Below are 22365 nucleotides of genomic sequence, written 5' to 3'. Positions count from 1 at the left end.
TGCCAGCATGTATCGGCCAGTGGCATTAATTACAGACACTTACACAAAGTTTTTGTTCTTTCTACTTGGGATGCATCATCGCTGTAATTGAAAAACAATGAGATCATTTGACACAGGGCAAAGCCTCGAGTTCAGCTCAGCTAAATACCGAAATGCATAAAAAGCCACGTCTCTCGGATCTATAAAGAGATGTTAACCATGAATCCTGGGTAACTATCTAGGATCTGCTATTTTAAGAGAGGAAAGTGAGATGAGAGTCAAAAAAAGAAAATAAAATCTGATGAAAGTCTGACTATCTTAAGCAATGACATAACTCAGACGCAACAGCCAAGGTCAGCCACCTGAAGCTTAAGGAAGGTAAATGTCAGTGAACATGACTGGAAATAGCAATGGAGAGCTGAACAGAGTAGTACATGCATCTACTTCTATTTTTACTTACAAATACTTTCCACAAATTTTATATCCGCTTCATTTCCTGGACACTATTCTGTATTCAAAGTGTTGGCAGCAGTCGTATGTACACATAATGCCTCAATTGTACTGTATATGTGTATTTTTTTTTACTTTTCAGATTTCAACTATTTATATGTCTGGACTTTTGGTTGCCTTCCTTTAATGCCATTTCATACTTTTTTCCAGCTAAAACCAGCTTTTTTACCGTTGTAGGAACCTAATCTCTTACTGTACAATGGATAAATAAGGCCTCTTCATTTGCATTACATATATGTTGTATTTTAGACCTTTAAGAGTTTACCACTATACCTAATGAGTTGAAATTTCCCAGTTTGAGCCTATATGTCTATACAAAAAAAAAAAGCACCCTCCTGACCTCCTGCTTTTCCAGCTGCTCTCAGTTAGATCATCAAGCGCTCAGCCAGGTGTCCCCCACACCCCAGACTCGGGGTACCCATTCACGACAGACAATAGGCTGTCCACAAAAACCAAATCAGTATTCTGCATCTGCACATTTGAGCAGCTTATAAAAAGCAAGAAAAAAATCACGCCTCAGCATTATGACAAGCATCTGAAGCTATGGCCTCTTGCCAATTAGGATATTTTTGACCCTGACCTTAATTCAAAATAAGTTTTACTCCTCACACTTTGCACGTGTTGCTGCAGTGATTATATGTTTGCTTTCTGCAAGCAGCCTCTGAGCCAATTATCCCGGTAGCCCTCCTGCTCGGCTCGGTCGCGGCGGCGGCTCACGGTGGCCGAAGACTGACAGCTGCTGCGGTCAGAGAATCACACCAGACAAGGTCACAAGAAAGAGGTTAATCTTCACACCATCACAGCATTCACTGGTACTGGTGTGACTGGTGATCATCGTTAACAGATGTCAACGTGAAAAGTTGTTTGTCTAAACTAACTAAGGCTGCAACTAATGATTATTTTCATTATAGATTAATCTGGAGAAGATTTTTTCATTTGATCGATTATTTGTTTGGGCTATAAAATGTCGAAAAATGGTGAAAAATATCAATCACTGTTTCCCGAAGCTGAAGCTGACTTCCTCAAATGTCTTGTTTTGCCCTGATCAACAGTCCACAACCTGAAGAGATTCAGTTTACTGTCATAGAGGACTAAAAATATTCACATTTTAAAAGCTTGAATCAGAGAATCTGGACATTTTTTCTTTAAAAATGACTTAAAACAATTATTCAAATTGTATCATAAATAGTTGGCATTTAATTTTCTGTCGATCGACAAAATCAATTTATCGACTATTCATTGCAGCCAAAAAACTAAGTATGAAAAGGAGAACTTTATAAAAGCTTACAAAATATAATCAGAAAATGTTATAGAGAATATTTAAGGGGTTTTTACCTAACATTAGCCTAACATCAGTTTTATATGACCTTTTATGAAATGCATATACTGCTCTGCAACTTAGTTTTCCTTAGGTCCACAATGCTTTAGAGCCTTCATTTGTATTTGATGATGAATGTACTGCAGAAAAAAAGACTAATAAACTCAGGAGATGCCTTGCAAAGTGCATAACACAAAGTAATTGATTAAATTAGCGCTGCAACTAATGATTATTTTCATCATCACTTAATCTGATGATTATTTTCTTTATCAATCGTTTTGTGAAAAATGCTGTTATGATTTCTTGGGACCCAATGTGACATCTTCAAATGTCTTATTTTGTCTGATCAACAGTCCAAAATCCAGAGATAATCAGTTCACTGTCATGTTTACCACAAAAAAGCTTCAAATCCTCACACTGGGGAAGCTGCAACCAGCACATGTGGCACTTTTCCTTAAAAAAATAACTTAAAACTGATTATTCAATTATCAAAATAGTTGCCGATAAGTCTTCTCTCTGTTAAACGACTAATCATTGCAGCTTTAGATTAAATCTACAAGGATCTTCACTCTTATCACCATTTCTCCAAGCAGCTGTAATATTTATATATGGCATGCCATCATTTGACCACAAAGCCAAAAGTTTCAATGACATTTCAACTACTTTCACAAATCCAGTTGGATGAAATTAGAGGGAGAGAAAAGTGCATGGTAAAAAAAATGGGTCTCACAAGACACTCAATCATTTTCAAAAAAAAAAAAAAAAAAAAAAATACTGAAATCATTCTCCAGCTGCTACAGCTTCACATATCCATGCAGGATTTTCTTAAGGATGTAAACACTAGTATATTTCAATCACAAAATATACTATTTTCAAGGCTTTGTTACAAATTCAAAACACTTTGAGTCAGCTGTGAACCCAGTTAACAAGAAAAGTGAAGTAAAAATGCCCAGTATCATTGCAGACACATTAACTTAACCAGTTACTCAATAAGCTCCTTGCAGAATCATTCATTGCAAACACTGTCAACAGTTGTCTTGGTGATGCCTGAGCGCAGTTTGCTCTACTAATTTAATGACTGCACCAGAGTAAACTTAAAAGTCAGTTATGGGGCTAGTAAAACTAGCAGAAAAGTCATTTTTACTAGTTCAACCAGTCAAAAGAGGACATTGATAGGAAAGTGACGGGCTATGCTAACCGCCGGGCTAATTTATCAGCAGGCATGTTGGGAGGAAACGGCTGCTCGGGAGTACTGTTGGCTAACTGCATCCTATCTATTTTATGCTAAAACCAGCGGTGAATATAGAAGAGAGGAAGCGGATTTAGCGTTAATATTGTGGGCTAAAAACACTCACCAAAGTCGCTGAACTTGGAAGACAGCTGTCTCCGTCTCCAACTGAAATTTAGAGATTGAAACGCGGCTATAAAACAAACTTTTACAACATTTCTCTTCGGGTTAACTTCCCTCGCAGGTAATTATCCTTTCCTCAGAGACCGGGTGTGACGGGGGGTTTAATTTGACGAGGCAGACAGTTTGGTCCCAATTGGAGAGTTTGTTGCTTTCAAGGGGTTTGGTAGTTGCTTTGTGTCCACGGCTGTGTCATCCTCCTCTGGCTTGTAGCGGTTTTTGAAAAGCTGCTGGTGGAGGAAGGGGCGGTGACCGGGAGCCTGCGAGGGCCTGAGTGGCTGCTGTCTGGCCCCCTGTGAACCAAACCAGCACTGCTATCGACCAGTTTACTGAATGAAAGTAGAAAATGCAGTATATCTACTCACAGCTTACAGCTTTCTCGTCCATTTGAACTAGTTTAAGAAATAAAATGTATTGTAATTATACAGTTATTGTTCACAAGGATAAAATATATTTGTTTTTATGTAATGTAAAGGCAGCTTAACTACTCAAAATCAAACAAATACCACTAGATTTAGAAGCTGAAATGGCAGTTGGTTGCTGTTACTCTGCTAACGTTATGCTAGCTAGCTTTAGCAGGAGTTTAACGTTCGCTGTTTTTTCTCCATCTTGTCTTTATTTCTCTCTTTTAGTTATGAATAACAAGCTGGACATATCGGTTCATCAAATTAAACAGCTAGGGGAAAAATAAGTAATTTTAGGTTTAGCTTTACTAGCTAACTTTCACTTGAGATAGCTGTCATTCTTTAGCTAGCTGTCTAGTTATCTCCAGTGTTGGAAGAAGTATTCAGATCCAATACAGCAATGTAAAAACACTCCATTACAAGTAAAAGTCATGCATGAAAAAAGTATTATTAGTAGTATTATCAGCTTGATGTAGTTAAAGTATTGCAGTAGAAGTAGTGGTTTAGTCCCTCTGACTGATATATTATTATATATGACATCATTAGATTACTAACACTGAAGCATCAGTGTGTAAGCAGCATGTTATTGTTGTAGCTGCTGGAAATGGAGCTAGTTTGAACTACTTAATATACAGTTAGCTAGTTTAGTCCCTGTGGTTCCCAACCTAGGCGTCGGCCCCTCCAAAGGGTCACCTGATAAATCTGAGGGGGTTGTGAGATGATTAATGGGAGAGGAAAGAAGAAAAAACAAAGTTCTGATACACAAATGTGTTTTCAGTTTTTGGACTTTTTCTCTAATCTTTGATTTTTGGTGAAATATTGGATCATTGGATTTATCTGGTGACCCTTTGGAGGGGCCTGACCCCTAGGTTGGGAACCACCGGACTAAATTAGATAACTGTATATAAAGTAGTTCAAACTAGCACCACCTCTGGCAGCTATAACAGTAACATGCTGCTTACACACTGATGCTTCAGTATTAGTAATCTCATGATGTCATATATAATAATATATCAATCAGAGGGACCAATTCTACTCTTACTGCAATACTTTAACTGCATTTTATTGCTAATACCAGGATTTTCATGCAGGATTTTTACTTGTAATGGAGTATTTTTACATTGCTGTATTGGTACTTTTACTTAAGTAAAGGATCCGAATACTTTTCCTACCACTGGTAGTCTTCTATGTCAGAATTTGTGTGTGTGTGTGTGTGTGTAGAGTGTATACACTGTATTCTGTCAACACAATGTGGGTTATTTAGTCCAAACACTCTACAGTGTTTGAATCAGACTGGGACAAAGGCCATAACTTTGCTCTCACCTTCCAACTGCAGTGCCCGTCTTGGTCCACTAATTGCATATTTACCCTCATAAATAATCCTGGACACAAAGTGATACTAGTTGGTCTGTGCTACTATAAAACCCTGAAATCCTTTGGCGGAGTGTAACTAAGTACATTTTACTTAAGTGCGGTAATTAAGTGCAACTTAAAGGTGCTTCTTTATACTTGTACTCCACTACATTTCAAATGGAAACTACAGGGTCGCTAGTGGTTATACAGGTGGTAGGTGCATTTGTGTCACCAAGTGTTTGTACCTGTGTATGGTTTTACTACATTTATTGCTGTTTGTTTGGCTACACATCACAGGGTTTATTTGTTTGCAGTTGCATTTGTAATGGATTTGTATCCTTTGTTGTGGAAAAAAGGTTTTCAGGTCCTTGGACATGCCTTATAGTTTGATAAATAGTGTACATAGCTGACAGAATTGCTCCTTCAGTACATGTTTGAATCACTGTATCAAATTCGAACCAATAGCAGTAGAGCATATGATTAGTCTCAGTTGAACGTTGACCTCTTTTCTCTGTATTTCACAATACTCATGTTGTCAGGAGGAGAGCGCTGCTGGATACTCCCTCAGTTCACGACTGAAACAAGGGAAAAGGGACTCAAGGAGGTCAGATTTTGTTGCCGCTGAGGGGAAATAATTTCGTCTGTGGCAAGGATGAAGAGAGCTGTGTCATTCCTGATCACTGTGTATGTCTCAGTGCCTGTCATTTTATACCTGTTCCCGTGGATACTGGGCCATGCCATATTTGCTCACTTGTGTAAGTAGTGTATTTTTCAAATACACATCTTCTATTCAATGTACAGTCACTACAAGTTAGATCAGTTTAGCTATATTTATTCTGGCTTCTATTCAATGAATAGCTGTTTGCTAGAACAACATAATGCTTGGGTGATCAAATTTGTCATTGACAGTGTTATGGTTACTATGTAAACGTAAAATAACATGTTATGATAAAGTATTCTCATGTAAAATACATTATGTATGTAGAAACAGAACTAGTTTGGTGATGTTATTGGATATTATCATACAGTACACTATTCTCATTATGCAAAATATATGCATTTACTGTAGAGGTGTAAAGATCCACTAAACATGCAAAGCCCTATAAACCCACGAAGATTCACAGTTTGATAGAATATGCACTGATACCACAATTTGATATATTTCAAATACAGGAAAAATACTGTTGTCATGAGATCGGTGCTTACATTTCCAAGATATATGATATTTGAGACTTTGAGATAAAATAATTGAGTTTGCTCAATCACTTCCTGCTGCATTAAAAACAAAAGCATGGAGTGACAAAAACTGAACAGCGCCGACTGCAGCGATGTGTCATTCAACAGCAACCCGTCAGGAATAGTATAATTACCCACCTTGATACATTTGATACAATATAATATGCTAGGATTGTATTTTATGGTTTAATTTAATTTCATGTTAATAATATAATTTTTCCATATTGATACATGCCACGATATGGAAAATATTTGTAAAATCCTATAGAGCATGATTAAATTTATGATTGAATAATTAAATACATTAACTGTATCTTATTGTAATGCAATACTTTAGACAAAAAAATCTTCACACACGCAAAAGAAAACTTACAATTCTTTCACAATGTGTAAATCAATACGATATGATATAATATAATATGATACAATACAATATTATTACGATACGATACAATTCAATATGATACGATATGATACAATACGACATGAAACGATACAATTCAATACGATACGATACAATTCAATAAGATACGATGCAATTCAATAAGATACAATTTGATAAGAAATGATAATACAAACCAGTATAGCCTAATATGATGTGATACAATGTGATAAAAACAATACAATATATAAAAATCATGCTGACCTTGTGTACTCTTTTCCGTTGCGGCTTCAGTGAGGTTTCCATTGTTGGTGGATCTTGGCAGACCTGAAGACGTACTGAACCACACGTGCAACTTCTACCTCAACACTGAGGAGGGCGTCTCAGTGGGTGTGTGGTAGGTCATCTGTGGGTTCCTGTTGTGTCCATTTGAGTGTGTCTGTACTTGCATGTTTGGTACAGGTGGCTCCACAGTGAATGGGACCACAATCTACTCATTTAGCTACAAGAAAGCACTCAAAAACCTACTGTATATCTTACAACATGAGCGTGTTTGTTTGTGTCTGTTCACCCTTCCTCTTCTCTCGCTCTCACCATCTTTGTGTCTCGTAGGCATACGCTCCCTGCCAGCCAATGGGAGGCGTCCGCAGGGAGAAGCCCTGAGTGGTACCAAGAGACTCTGGGAGACGGCCGTCCTGTTATTATATATCTCCATGGCAACTTAGGGACCAGGTGGGATGAGTGCGGCAGTATAGAGACCCTTGAATTGATCCTAATGGAGTCTAGTGGGTATTACATGACTGTTCGGGCCCCTTGGTTCATCCAGAGGCACAATACATGTGAGGGTTTGTGGGTCAGAGTAAATGAATCTGAAAGCCTCTTGTTTGTTTGTATTCATTGCTCTTGTGTCATTTATCCAGGGCCATAAATCACAGAGTAGAACTTGTGAAGGTACGGTTTATGTCCTCAAGTACGGTTGATTCTCAGTTTTGATGAACAGTTTCAGAGTTGCATGAATTTGTCGTTTTTGTGTGTTGCAGATTTTAAGTGCTGCAGGGTATCACGTCTTGTCTTTAGACTACAGAGGTAAGGTGCTTATTGTTGCTAGAAACATTAATATTCCCCATTTCATCGCTTTGTATGTCTTGTTGTCAAGAAGAGTAGCAGGAGATAGACCCAAATGCAGGAACTGAAGAATAACGCTTTATTCATGATAATGCAGGCAAAGCAGAACAGAACAAAGGATCCAACAAGACTGAACTGAAAACCAGGACTTAAATAGAAACTGAACTAATGAAACAACGAGGAACAGGTGGAAAGACACAAGGGCTGATTGGCTGGCAAAGACACATGCAGCAGGGCAGGACTGACGAGACTGATACAGAGCAGGTGTGTAGGGAAAGTGTGAGAGAAAAACAGGCTGGGGAGGAGCTGGGGAGAAACACAGGAGGGAAACAGTGCAAACAGACGGCCAAAAAACCAGAAAACACAAGTAGGCTCAAGAACGCCCCAAATGCCAGCAGGCCAAATGCAAACAAAAAAGACTCTGTGCCACAGAGCCAAGTGGGCTGCAAGACAATGTGAGACATGCAAATTTTTAAAGTCCAAAACATAGATCTGTTCCATTACCCAAAAACTGATACATCACCACTTGGAGTTTGAATTAACAAATGTTATTAAACCTGGCAGCTCTGACACACCAGCCTGAAACACATTCTCAAAAGAAACAAACTCATTCTTAACCAGGTGAAGGCAAAATTATTTCAGATTTCGCTTCGGTTCTGTTAGCTCTTCCAATCGAGCACATGAATTACTAACTAGACAGTGAAACCTCTGGACAAAAGTTAAATGCAATGAGCAACAGTATCTCAAGTGGTCCTTTAATATAATCTTATCTGTCCATCTCCCACTCAGTCCAACAAACAGGGAAAAAGTCTGAGGGCATCTAGTGGACTGATGGAGGGACATAGAGAGAGCCAGACCGGGACACTTGTATTATGCGTTCTGGGTTCTATGTTTTAATAAGTACCTGACAATGTAGTATAATGTCCTGTATATTTATTACTAACATTAATATTCTCTTCTCTTTTTATTATTGCCCTGCACACTCATAAATAATATCAATAACGTTGTCAGTTTAAATCTTACATTGTTGTTTTTTTTTAGGGTGATTTTGTAACATCTGTGCAGGAACTGCAGATGGAAAATAGCCTCTTGACCAACTCTTGCACATTTACAGCAATGTTTCTTAATGTTCCTGTTAAATATACCAATATGTATCTGCAAACTACAAATGTCATTTTACAATGTAATCTAAAAGGTGGAAATTGAACTAGCAGATAGTTTATCCAGGTCTAAAACAGAATATTTATCATCAATTTATTGTCCAGACAATATGCTGTCTTGATGTAATGCTAATAATGATGTGTCCAGTGGTGTAAGTACTTTTACTTAAGTGCTGCACTTAAGTACCACTTTGAGGTACTTGTACGTTACTTTATACTTCTACTCAACTCAATTTCAGAGGGTAATATTGTTCTTTTTACTGAACTTCATTTGTTTGACCACCATAGTTTTAGTTTTTTCAAATAAAACAAGTTTTTAAAATACAATGCCATGTTGCATCAGTGTATATAAAGTAGTTTAAAGTAACTTCAACTGGATCTACTACAATAACAAAATGCTGCTTACATGTTGAAGCATCAATAATAATCAAATAATATAATATAGTAGCTGTATGTAATAATATAACACCCGTGAGGATCCATTCTGCTGCCTAATGAGGACTTTTACTTTTACTCTTGCTGATAATTCTTCTGTACCTTTACTTAATTAAAAGTGGATTGCAGGACTTTTTCTTGTAGTAATGATGAGTATTTTCACATTGAGGTATTACTACTTTACTTAGTAGTAGAAGTAGTAGTAGTGTCCTGATTTTGTTGGTTCATATTTCTTCTAATGAGGTTTTGGAGACTCCACTGGGGAGCCGAGTGAAACCGGCCTGACCACTGACGCCCTCTATCTGTACAACTGGGTAAAGAAGCAAAGCAGTGGGAGTCTCGTCTGTCTGTGGGGACACTCGCTTGGCACCGGGTCAGTTTCTCCTCAGACACGTGTAACTAATAGAAGCAACTCAGCAAAGAAATCAGATGAGTAAAACCTGCTCTCATTTTGTTTTCTTGCAGAGTGGCAACCAATACTGCAGTGAAAATGCAAGAGCAAGGTGGGTTACAGTCTTTTTAAAGGTCAGCCATGGTATGAGCAGGTGACAAAAAACAATGATTACAATAGATAAAAAGCACAAACTGAAAATCATGAGCTATAAACTGCATTTTATGTTAAAATTACTCTATAATACAGTATAGTGTGCCATGTAGTCAATGAATATTGACTTTACAAGCCTCTAAATTTGAATTGAATACCCCGGTCATCCATATTTATTGTTTATTTTATAATTTGTATTTTTTTGGATACTGTTTTTAATATCAGGGTCTGCTGTTGATGCTTTAATCCTTGAGGCTCCATACACAAGAATTGGAGAAGTTGTAGCCATCCATCCGCTTGCTAAGGTGAGGCCTGTTGCACGTTTTTTGTCATTTATGTCTGTCTGCAGCCTTCAGGGTCCTTACCAGTCCACAAATACACAGCTGTTTGTCTCATTTTGAAAGAATGCCACATGCAAACAAGAACAACTTTTTACTCTTATGGTAAAATGTTTGTGAGAAAATTAAAAATAAAGACTGGAGATGGAAAGTGGATAAGGTGCAAAAATAGTCAAAGTGGACTGAATTTAAACCCACAACATCATGTTTATAGCCTATGATATTGATCTGAAAACCACTGACCACCCCTATTTTAGCTCAGCTGCTTTAAATGAGGCCCAAAGTTAAAATTCATAAATGAAACCTCAAATGAATGTACTTATATTTACCATAATGACAATTTATATATACAGATGACACAACTCACCTAACACTCTCTTCATACTTTTAATATATTCACTATCTTAAAATGAATGATTCTCCTATATCTAAGCATAATAATCTATATAACAGAATGAATGTCTTATTATCTTCATTCCTACTGGGATACACTCAGAAAACTGATGTTTACCAAACAGCCATTTCTTTTCCGCAAGTGTGCATGTTATTACACAGGATATTACAAAAATATTTCCTCACAATCTGTTCCCTGTTTTCTTCCAGATGTACATGTTCCTTCCGGGATTTGAGAGCTTGGTTTGGAACATTTTGGAAATGAACAACATAGTATTTGCTAACGATAAAAAGTAAGAACGACTTTAAAAAAAGTGCCTCTCCTGTTACAAACCAATCCTTTGTTCTAGCTGTTGGTTTATTAGTTTTTAGTTGTGCTAAAAATGTGATAAATATGAGTGCTAAATAAATTGTATTCAGCTTACCGGGCATTATTTGGCATTGTTCAAATTTTTTATATCTGTCTCTGACTGTAAAAATATTTTCTACCCAACATCTCTGCAGTTTAAAGACCTTGACCAGTCCAGTTCTTATACTGCATGCAGAGGATGACAATATTGTTCCTTATCACATGGGTCTGAAGGTACAGTAGAGCTTCATGTATCCCTCCTTTGAGTGTTTAAAAAATGTCCTTTTACAGTGGATGTTGCTGCCTTTTTGCTCAATTACTTTGCACTTTTTTTTTTGTCTTCAGCTGCACCAGATATCACTTGAGGCTCAGAAGGAACATAAGAAAGATGTTAAAGTCGAAATGATCTCCTACGGTGCACATCTTGGATTCTCCCACAACGACATCTACTTAGATCCCAATCTGCCAGTTGTGGTTGGGTAAGTTTAAATTGAAAACTGACATGTATTTTTACAATGCAATGTGCATAAAAAAAAAAAAAAAAAAAACTTGTTCTAGTTAGTCCAGGTGAAAGTTTAAATGTATAATTTTTGTTTACTGAAATGGATAGTTTAATCCACCAAAGCTTGTCTGTACAGTGCATGTTTTTGCAGTCATTATTGTGTTTTTCATTAAGCTTACTGTGTTGTTCTTGCAGACTTTGTGCGTAAAACCACATTTCCCTCAGGAAACTTTAATACATTTAATATTCCATCTGCTTCTTGTTGCAGGAGATTTCTGCAAACCCTGAAACAGTAGAAGTAATTCAACAGAACTTGGCAGTGTGGCAGTTTTGCATTGGCTCCAGCTCTCATCTCCAATTGTTGGCATCTATAAAGCACATTTTGCAAGATAATGTCCAATAAATTCTGATATCATGATTTATTTTTGTCCGACAGTACTTGTTTATCTTTCTCAAAACTGAAACAAAAGCACTTCATGTCATTATATATTAATATTTTATTTCAAAACTGGGAAGAAATACTTTAGATCAGGAATGAAAAGTGTTCATATTTTTTTCCTATGACAAGAAAGATACTGAGAGACACAATGTGACAAGAATGGGGTCAAGTAAGATCTGCAAATAGCATGTTAGCATTTGTTTATATCTGCCTGGAGTATGGAGAGGCATTGTCACACAGTACATAGAGCATACTCACAGGAATGTAATTAAAAATTCACTTTAGTCACCTGCTCTGTGCCTGACGTCCTACTGAATTCCTGAAATGCAGAAACTCCCATCCATCCTGTACCCCAGGAATGTTCAATATGAGGAAATAGTTTGCTCATAAGGAAGTACTTGACCTCTCTCTCTCTCTATCTATCTCTGTCTCTCCACAATAACTCTTTGTTTACTGTATGTGTTGGTGCTAAAGGACTGTAACAGACATATATCAATGCAAGTGCTTTGACAATAAAAAGAAAAACGAAGACGTGTGCAGATCTTCTTGAAAAAGTTCAGTGATGTGTTACTTGAAGAGCGCAGGCGAACAGAAACTATACTGTAAACATTAAAAGCAGCCTTTCAGTTGTCAAACAACCTCACATTTTCTTCAGAGCTCTGGCGGTTTCCTCGATGGCTTCTCTGGGCTCACTCGGAGGAGGGATCTTCAGGTCGGTCGGCTCGACCCCCCACACCTCTGTGGCGTACTCTGTGATGGTTCTGTCACTGGAGAACTTTCCTGTCGCGGCGATGTTCCTGATCACCATCTTCGTCCACTCCTTGGGATTCTTTTAGAGAAAAATAAAACATTTTTGTAGTTTTTATAAAGTACATACTGTTGTAATCCTGCTTGTATCTTTTTGATAATTACTACTAATCATATTCTACCAATCTATTCTATATCCTAATAGTTTATTTTTCCTGCTTGCCCATTTTATGCCTGTTATTTTTCTTTTTTTCCTCTCTCTTTTTATACTACCTTTTATAAATTTTCTAAACACCAAATAGATACACTTTTTTTTTTTATAATAGAAAAGAACATACAAGAAGAGAAAAAAAAAGACAGTATACCCTCTGTTGAAAATCCTGAGAAATATTTGTAAGATGATTGTTACCTGATAGAGTTTGCTGACTTTCTCTTGACATTTCAAGTAGTCTTCAAAGTCTGCAAATACTTTGAAACTGAAGAGAGACAAAGGGGGGGAAACATAAATACGCCTGACAACTTGAGCTCAACAAAAAATCCAAAAAGTGAGCAGTGAAACTCATACAAAGAGGGGAAAAGAAATGCTTTTGAAGATGGGATACATTATTGATCTGTGTGTTGCTCACCGGTCATGTCTGAAGAGCATGTTTGTAAGGTCCTTGAACTGTTCTGGATTTTTAGGGCTGAAATATCCACTTGTGATCTGGTCCATCACATGTTTCAGCTCTGGTATCTTCTGGTAGTACGACATGGCATCATATCTGACAAAGTATGAGCAAAAGTTAATAACAGAATAAAAAAGATCCAAACAAGATAAAATCAAATCTAAAGTAAAAACTCAGACAGACTCAGACAACTTTATTTATCCCGAAAGGGCAATTCAGTTTGGCAGTGTACCCAGATCATGCAAAAGAAGTCTCCTTTACCCCTTTTTGTCCATTTCAGCCACGTCCTCCACTCGCATGCCAAAGATGAAGAGGTTCTCCTCTCCGGCCTCCTCGGCCATCTCCACGTTGGCTCCATCCATGGTGCCGATGGTGAGCGCTCCGTTCAGCATGAACTTCATGTTGCCTGTTCCTGAAGCTTCAGTACCGGCAGTGGAGATCTGCTCTGACAAATCTGTGGCAGGTATCACTGAGGAAGAAAAATTAGATTAAAATTAAAGAGGGAAACGTGTTAAGCTGTGATTTTTGGTGGATTATCCTTAATGTTTTGGAGTTAAACCCTTGAAATCAGAATTTTGCACATGCTCTTGTGTTATGAAAAGGTCAAGACCATGTGTAGGTGTTAAAGTAAGTTGTCTGGATGGTACCTTTCTCTGCTAGAGAGACCCTGTAGTTCTCCAGGAAGATGACTTTCAGCTTGTTTCCCACCACAGGGTCATTATTCACCACATCACCTACTGCAGTGATCAGCTTGATGATCATCTTCGCCATGTGATACCCGGGAGCAGCCTGCAGAGGGCGACAATGGATGACTCGCTTTAAAACAAACTATTAACACTCTTCCTGGCCTGTTTATTGGCTCTTTATCTGCATTATTTGTCATGTCAGCTTTGGCTGAGGCTGAGCTGGTACCTTGCCCCCGATGATCACTGTTCGAGGTACAAAAGGTGCAGTCGGATTCTTCCTGATGCCTAGAGACACAATACAGAACACAAACTCATTATTATAATGAAGAAATATGAACACATCCTTTCTCACGTCTCTGCAAGTAATAGTTGTGCAAAATGTTATAATATATATGGTACATATTTTACTGTATTATCAGATTACTAATTTGGATGCATTAACATGTGAGCAGCATTTTAGTGTTGTAGCTGGTCGAGGTGGAACTAATTTGAACTTATTTATAAACTGTTGGGTAGTTTAATGTGTGACAATTTATCATATTTCATGAAATGATAATGTTTCAATGGAAATCTTAATCTGCAAAGTTACTATAGCTGTCAGATAAATGTAGAGAAGTGAAAGTTATTTTTTCAAGTATTTCCCTCTTTAATGTAGAGGAGTAGAAGTATAATGTAGCTAAAAACTGTACTTGGTATGATACTTGAGTAAAAGTATAGTAAAATTTAATCACATTCCAAGAAAGGAAAAAGATTTCGATGCAGGGAAAATGAGCATTTTCTCGAAGTGATAATAAATTCTGAGTGATTAAAATTGCCGCGCTGTTTATCTCAGCCTGCATGGAAAATCCCCACTGTTGGTTTGAATGTCAGATTCATGTCATTCTTAGTGTTTGTTTTAACTTGCTCGGAGAACCTGTCGGGTGGGGAATCTTCCGCCTGTCCGATGATATCATTTAACTTCTCACTCACAGTCGCAGCCCTGTGACGGCCTGTGAAACCATCTGTCACTCAGTAATGAGCAGTGAGCCATTCACGTACGGTTATACATGGTGATGATGTGCAGGCAGTTCAGGAGCTGACGCTTGTACTCGTGGATTCTCTTCACATGGACGTCGAACATGGACGATGGGTTTATTTTCACCCTGTACTCTTTCTCCAGGTATTGGGCAAATTTCACCTTGTTATCCTGTGAGAAAAAAAAACAAAAAAAAAATCAGAAATGCGTGACTTGGCAACAGAGTTGTTACTCACTGAGGTGAAGTTGCTGATTCACAGGTGCAGCCTGTCAGGACGTGTTTGTTTTAATGCGGCAAAATGCTATGTGGCAATGCACAAATTAATTAGATTTTAATGTCTTTTCCTGCTATGATGTGTAGAAATGACAGACAACTGACTGAAAGATGTTATATGTGCAGAGAGAAGTACTACCACTGCCCACATTAGAACAATTCATGTTTATGTTCATGTATTCATGGTGCAACAGGGCAAAACAGGAAACAAAATGCCATGTGAACACGTTTTATATCAGATAAAGCCTCTAAATCTACACTTTTTTCACACTTTCTTAATGACTGGCTGTGCAGAATACAAATGCATTATCAATTTGCTTATAACTGTTTATGTAATTTCTGTTAAAACTCTAAACTCCAACCTGTTTCACTTTAGAGACATCACGGATGAAGGCGGCGTGGTCAACAAAGTCATTCAGCTTCTGTAGCTGGCTGAGGTCGTTCACATAATCCTCCCCGATCACCTAAAAACGGGCATTAAATCTAACTGTAACACAAGATGTGGAAAACTCTGCCAAGATTCACTCATAAATTACTACAGCTGGGGAGTCAGAGGTCTTAACCACTGCACTGTATTTTGGCAGCATTTATTTATTGATTGATTTATTTATTGTTTATTTATTTCCATGGCAGCTCAAACAGACCTCAGCTATGAGCTCAGCCAGTCCGGGGTTGCAGAGCAGCAGCCAGCGTCTGGGAGTGATGCCGTTGGTCTTGTTCTGAAACTTCTCTGGTTCAAGATCACTGAAGTTACGGAAACTGTTGAAGAAATATGGGAAATGTTAAAGAATGACTAAATTTGGTTTATCAGAGACAAAACAATGGAAGTGTGTGTATCAAGTAGTATCAAACAGTAGTTAAAAGAGCACACCAGCATGTTTGTTTTATCCTCTTAACCATAAATCGATTGGTTGATCAATTAGATCTATTAGATGGATTGCATGGTCATCTGAGGATATTTGAGACTAAGTGAGTGTCTGAATTTCTCCACCAGCAGGTCACAGTTGCCACTTATTTCGTGGAAAAGTGTCGAAGCTTTCAAGTGAAATCGAGTGACACATCTTCTTTACAGTTAACAGACTTGATGATTCAATACTGTGGTAATTTATGAGGCCATACTCATGTGGTGTTTAGCAACCGTCTAGTTAGTTGTCTGCTCATCTGAGCTGCTGAGCTTCCACTTGTAACCTTTGTTAGTTTCTGCAGATACAGTTTGTCACTGGTGGTCATTTATTGTATGAAATTTAAAAGCTACTTTTTACTTTTTTGTGCACAGCTGCATGTTTTTAAGCTACACTTTTAAGCTTACACTTCAGTCTTGATGATGTCGGAGTGTATCTTAGCAACACCGTTTACAGCGTGAGATCCCACAATGCACAGGTGCGCCATGTTCACCCTCTTGCATCCGTCCTCTTCAATCAGAGACATTTTCCTCAGTTTGTCTACGTCGTCTGGATAGAGTTCTGCAATCCTCTGCAGTAACAGAACAGACACAGACATGGTGTCAAATTCATACAGTGTGTCACAGATGTGTTCAGGAAATATGAGACATTAGCTTCTCTCTCTTGTTGGAGGAATAAAGATGGAGACTGACAGCTGTGTGATAGTGGGTTTCTAAAAATGTCACATTTCTTTCAGTGGTTTCAGAATTAATCTCTTTCCTTCCTGAGTTTTTCATTTTCATAATAAACATTTCAGTATTCTACAAGAATTCCTTTAGGACTACATCAACTAATATACATACGTTGAGGTGGCTCTGGTTGATCTGGTAGATGATCTGAAGGTGTCTGGGCAGGAGATTCTCCAGCAGCTCCACAGGCCAGCGCTCCAGAGCCTCGGGGAGGACCGTGTGGTTGGTGTAGGCAAAGGTGCGCTTGGTGAGATCCCAGGCCTGCAGAGGAGAGAGGAGTTTTTTTTCTCTCATTCAACATCACAACTGAGGTTTGTAGTTAATGACAAACCAACAGTGCAACCTGTAAGTTTCTATTTTCTACTTTCTTGATGACTGCCCTTCTTTCCTCCACTCTATTGTCTGCCTGTATTTCATTTTGCAACCTGACCTAACACTTCTTATTGCACATAATTACAGGAATTAGTATTTCATTTGTCATCTTGGCTGTGTGGCTTTCATTTCCTGTATTTGTTCATTATTTCCATATTTAAGTCTGTTGCACTGATTATAAGTCACTCTCAATAAGCTAAATGATTGAAAACATTCACCCTGCAGTCCACCAAATCTGACTCTCACCCACCGTGTCCCAGTCGAGTTTCTCAATGTCCACAAAGACTCTCATCAGCTCGGGGATGGCCATGGCCGGGTGAGTGTCATTCAGCTGGATGGCAACCTGGAAAACATGACAACCTGTAAGCTCTACCACTGTTACCTCCTCTAGCTGTTGCTATATAACTGCAGGCTCTAAAAAAATCTGTTGCATGAGGTGTTGGTGCTGTTGCAATTTGACTTAGTTTACTTTCATCCTACTCTCAGTATTATTGAAGAACCATCTGTGAAACACTGCCAGACAGGGAAAATAAAGGGGCCGCAGGTGTTTAATACCTGAAATATCTTAGAATTAAAGACACTCATTACATTACATTTGCCGTGCCTTTGCACAAAATCACAATATTATGTCTGCAGGGTTTCTCATTTGGCATTATGAAACATGTCTGCTGTTGCTGTAATGCATTTTGTTTTCAGACCAATAAAAGGAATACAAAGATCACAGTATTCTTCATAGTAATGCACCACTTAAGTAGATGTTTCTGTTGAATCTCTGCTCTGTTTTACATAACTTTAATGTTATTGTTGTGCAATACAGGCCACCTTTAAATCACAGGAACAAGCTGAGTTTGGAGGCTATGCCACAGATTTGTGTACAAAGAGTAAAAAGCTGTAAAGATCTTGTTGCAGCTGCCATGTGATTGAGGAAATGAGACACTGGTCTTCACCTCTAAAGCAGCTGATTCTGACACTTACTTTATCTGGGAAGGTTTCAAAGGACGTGCGACCAGGACCGCCCTTCTTCGTGGTCTTGAAGCGGCGGATGATGTCTTGGAGTGTGGCGGCCACGACAAAGTATTCCTGCTTCAGACGAAGTTCTTTTCCCTCAAAGAACTACATCATAGAAACGTGTAGAGAGGAAAGAGCAACCTTAGTTAGTTAAGACCTTGATTTAGTAGGAATGTATGTATGTGTATCATGTATTTCTGTTTCTGCATCTTAACTTTAACTAAAAACTAAATGTTTTTGTCTACTCGTTCATTGGACATTGACTGAATAATTTGTATACTCTTATTGTATCTTAACTGGATAATGTGTGTTTTGAAAAAGAGATTATAATCTCAATGAGACTTTTACCTGGCTTAATAAAGGATAGAAGTCCAGCAACAGCAGGAAAATACAGTAGATTTTAAAAGCTTTCAAGTGTTTACTGAAGAAAGTGATTGTTTCAAAGATAACGTACATTGTCGTTGGGATAGAGGACACGGGAGATGTTCTCTGCCAGATTTCTGTCCAGAACGGCCTGGATGTAATCTCCAACATTAACTAAAGAGAGTAAAATACATTTCAGTTTCATTAAGACAGCAGTGATTGCTTCTGCACATATAATATCTGTTAATAGGTGCATGTATATCAAACAAAGAAAAACTAAACTCTGCAGGAGAGGAACAAACTGCTTCATTTGAGTTACTTTGCAACACAGATATCTTGTTGCAAGGTGCCAGTGTTGCGGCAGTTTCCTTCTGTCTTGCAAACTTTTTTTCTGTTGAAAGCTAAAAGGAAATGCAGAAACCCCCAAAAACTCAAAAATGGCTTTAGCACTCACAGTCTCTCAGGTTAAAGTCATTGGGGGCACGAGCGGACCACAACCTCATGGTGTTTACAGTGTTGTTCATGTATCCAGGGATGGGCGTGTCATAGGGCATCGCCAGAACCACCTGCACAGGAAACAGTGAGAGAAAGACACATAGAAATGTTACATTTCTCAACAGGATCTATATGTTTACAGAAGCCTGTTATCTTATCTATGTTAGACCTAATCAATAATTCAATATCAGTACCTGAGTGTCCACCCATTTGGAGCCTTCGCTCGTCTCCTCTACTCGACCGTAGAAGTGAACCGGCAACATGTACTCAGGACGCGCTTTCTCCCAGGGGTTTCCATGCCGCAGCCAATCATCTGCCTCCTCCACCTGCAGGGTAAAGATGAAATCGTGTTAACATGATGTTGCATGCTGAGACCCTGCCTGACTTCTGACATGCTTTTCAGATATGATTACTCTCACTTAATTAATTAATCTCACTGATATATCAAGCACAGTCCTGTTCATGATCCTTTGATAAAATTCTGTGTGAAGTTCTGAATAAAATATACATATTTTCACTATATTTACTGTCCACCAGCAGCAGGGATTAAACATGCAGGGCTCATTCACCCCAGTGAAAAAACACTGAGTCTAAATCTAGTTCACTGTTCAGAAGTGCATGTTTACACTGAGGGTTTGACCTGCAAATAACCAGCTGAATTCAAGAGGGCAAAAGCCTTCAGTGTGAGGATCTCTTATCACAAAATACGCAATGTATGTTGTTTTTTTTTTCATCTCAAACCAACCACCATCTTTTACACGGAACTTGCACCACTGCAGTGGCACTAAAGGGAGATAAACCACAAACTCATCTGGTATTAATGATTAGCTTATGATGTATTGTGACCTACTTCACTTCTACTTTGGCCTCCTCAACTCCTGACAGTATGAACATGTTCAGAAAAGAGAATCCTGTTAGATAAGAAAAGATAAACTATGAACTCTAGAGATCTCCAGAGATGAATCTGTGGTGTGACCTCCAGCTCACAATATTTTGACTGCAATAAAAATATTTATATTTAGATAATAGGGTCAGTTAATGTGCAGCTAATAGTCTTTTGATGAACTGAATTGTGTACAGTTTTTACCTGCCAGCCGTCTCTTATCTTCTGGTTAAAGATTCCATATTCATATCGAATGCCATAACCGTATGCTGCGAGACCCAAGGTGGCCATTGAATCCAAGAAGCATGCTGTGTGCAGAAAATACTTTAAAAATTAAACATAAAATCAAAAATACAAACTCCATAGTGCTGAATTGAGAAATGGAATGACTGTTTGTGGTGCTGTTGGGGAAGTTCAGTGTTCATTTGTTCATTTGTCTGTCTCTTGCAACATTTCTGTGGGTGCAAGTTGCTTCAAATGTTCATCAGGCAGACTGGCATTTGATGGACAACTGCCAAGACTAGACTAGAAATTATAATGGAGTATTGTTGTGCTGGAGATAAAGAGTTTGCATGCAGAAATAGCTGTTAATTTATGTATTTGGGTTTCTGGGTTTCATGAAAGACCTTTGGCTCATTTTGTGTTTGTTTAAAAGAAGTATGTACTGTAGTCTTTTATCCTCTAACCCTGGGTTATTTAGGAGGAGTGTTGGTATGACATCTCTGTGTCTGCCACACTGTTTAATATCTGCACAGGTTCAAACATCTGCAGCCTTTTACCTGCCAGTCTGCCCAGACCTCCGTTCCCCAGACCTGCATCCTCCTCCATCTCCTCCAGCTCCTCCATATCCAGGCCGAGCTACAGCAGAGAGGAGGAACATAAGAGCCTACTGTTCTCATTTTTATGAGGAAGCAAAATGTTATTAAATACAATATTATGTGTGTGCTCAACATGTCTTTGTTGTAGCCTGCATTTCCTGTAACTGCTGTCTGACCTGATAGATTGCTTCATCGCAGGCGTTCTGCAGCCCAAGATTGATCATTGTGTTTTGGAGCGTCCGGCCCATGTAGAACTCCAGAGATAGATAATACACCCTCTGCACAAAGAAAAAGCAGAAACAAACCGTCTGCATGTGTGCACAAAGTTCCTCTTTTTAATCCAGTTACTATAACTGGTAAGATCTAAGATTAAATACAGGCAAATATTTATGATTTAGTTTTAAACAGTATGTGAATGAAGTTGGCATAAGCAAACATTTTCCTGCAGGAAATAGCTCTGTAAACATGATACCATTACAAATACTGCTGGAAAGTTTGATGCAATGTGAAAACATTGCACACAACCTATTTCCCATTGAAACGTTAAAAAACATGTCACAGAATATGCTTTGCAAAATATACTTTAATATATTCTATATATGTATATACTTGCAGGAAGAAAATGCTGATGTGTTGCTCTGTGAAGTGTCATTTATATATAAAATATAGATATTTTGGTCAGTTTTTGCCTCAAACTGATACCAATTAGAGCATGTATTTAACATACTTATTTGACAGTGAGTGCTTCAGATTTTCCGGGAAACTGCATTTCAAACATCTAAAACATATTTTAAAAGAGTGTCATCGAGTTAAATGAGGATGTATTTTCACAGTATGCAAAGCAGTTTACTAAAACTTCTGATCTTTACCTTTGGATCTGCTTCATAGTAAAACTGCTGTGTTCTTATCCATCTCCCCACCAGGTGATCTCTCACAGTGTGGGCCAGGGCAAAGTAATAATCCCTGGGTGTGGCAATGTTTCTGTCTTTCACCAGAGTGAAATGCAGGTGACGATTGAAGCCTTTCTTCAGCTCTGCAACATTCTCCACTCCCACAATCCCCCTGATGCTGATCTGCTTGCGCTTCTCGTGGTCGGTGAGCGGTGTTGCCATGGTTTGTGCTGAGTAACTGTTGCTGTCCTGGTTGGAAGTGAAGTGAAAAGGTAAAATGGTGGCAGTTTTTCATGCAGCAGTCTCCTCCTTTGCTGCTTTTCATTGGTGAGTTCAGGGGGAGGGTGTTTCCTGCCTCAGCTGAGCGGAGCTTCAGAGCTGCACCAGGAAAAGGTGAACAGAGACAACAAATAGGAAGGGTTGAACCAAGTTTCTAGGCGGAGACACTCTGTTTGATTTATGTTCATATTTTATCTAGTGTTTACTTTTTAAGAGATACATGTTCTTCTGAAAGTATATTTCTTTTTCCACATAGTTGTTTGTCCTCTACTGAAAAGTTTAACTTTTTTATTACTACAAAATGCATTTTGCACAAGTTTGCACAAGTATTTACCTCCTGTTTTAGGACACACCTAAAATATTCA

At 38.3% G+C, this 22365-nt stretch overlaps 3 protein-coding genes across 4 annotated transcripts in view; 1 reads left to right on the top strand and 2 right to left on the bottom strand.

The window, feature by feature from the left end:
* nin (ninein (GSK3B interacting protein)) overlaps positions 1 to 4053 on the bottom strand; it is a 28647-nt gene extending 24594 nt beyond the window's left edge. Inside the window, exon 1 of one of the 2 annotated variants that reach the window (XM_044374254.1) lies at positions 3581 to 4053. The gene's annotated coding sequence lies outside the window, so the exon portion shown is untranslated. Of the gene's footprint in view, positions 1 to 3162; positions 3416 to 3580 lie in introns of those variants that run through there. The other variant, XM_044374253.1, reaches the window with a different exon arrangement.
* LOC122997945 (lysophosphatidylserine lipase ABHD12-like) lies at positions 3065 to 12414 on the top strand. Its single transcript, XM_044374353.1, has 13 exons — positions 3065 to 3279; positions 5512 to 5727; positions 6885 to 6987; positions 7203 to 7322; positions 7511 to 7541; positions 7631 to 7676; positions 9554 to 9683; positions 9776 to 9813; positions 10080 to 10159; positions 10796 to 10878; positions 11090 to 11168; positions 11280 to 11413; positions 11705 to 12414. The coding sequence occupies exons 2-13, from the start codon at positions 5625 to 5627 to the stop codon at positions 11730 to 11732; spliced, it is 975 nt and encodes a 324-aa protein (XP_044230288.1). The 5' UTR covers positions 3065 to 3279; positions 5512 to 5624; the 3' UTR covers positions 11733 to 12414.
* Positions 11914 to 22035, bottom strand: pygl (phosphorylase, glycogen, liver). The gene is made up of 20 exons (XM_044374288.1): positions 21701 to 22035; positions 21008 to 21109; positions 20793 to 20871; positions 20218 to 20321; positions 19325 to 19456; positions 19090 to 19201; positions 18727 to 18809; positions 18240 to 18377; positions 17515 to 17607; positions 17007 to 17153; positions 16572 to 16735; positions 15907 to 16021; positions 15625 to 15726; positions 15012 to 15159; positions 14200 to 14258; positions 13935 to 14076; positions 13549 to 13756; positions 13249 to 13383; positions 13032 to 13098; positions 11914 to 12704 (listed from the first exon to the last, which is right to left on the bottom strand). The coding sequence occupies exons 1-20, from the start codon at positions 21941 to 21943 to the stop codon at positions 12516 to 12518; spliced, it is 2562 nt and encodes an 853-aa protein (XP_044230223.1). The 5' UTR covers positions 21944 to 22035; the 3' UTR covers positions 11914 to 12515.
* Positions 22036 to 22365: the final 330 nt, after the last annotated feature.

This window comes from Thunnus albacares, chromosome 15 (genome assembly GCF_914725855.1).
Source record: "Thunnus albacares chromosome 15, fThuAlb1.1, whole genome shotgun sequence".
Classification (NCBI taxonomy): Eukaryota; Metazoa; Chordata; class Actinopteri; order Scombriformes; family Scombridae; genus Thunnus; species Thunnus albacares.
Note: the sequence above shows the minus strand (reverse complement) of the source record. Positions and strands in the feature narration are given on the sequence as shown.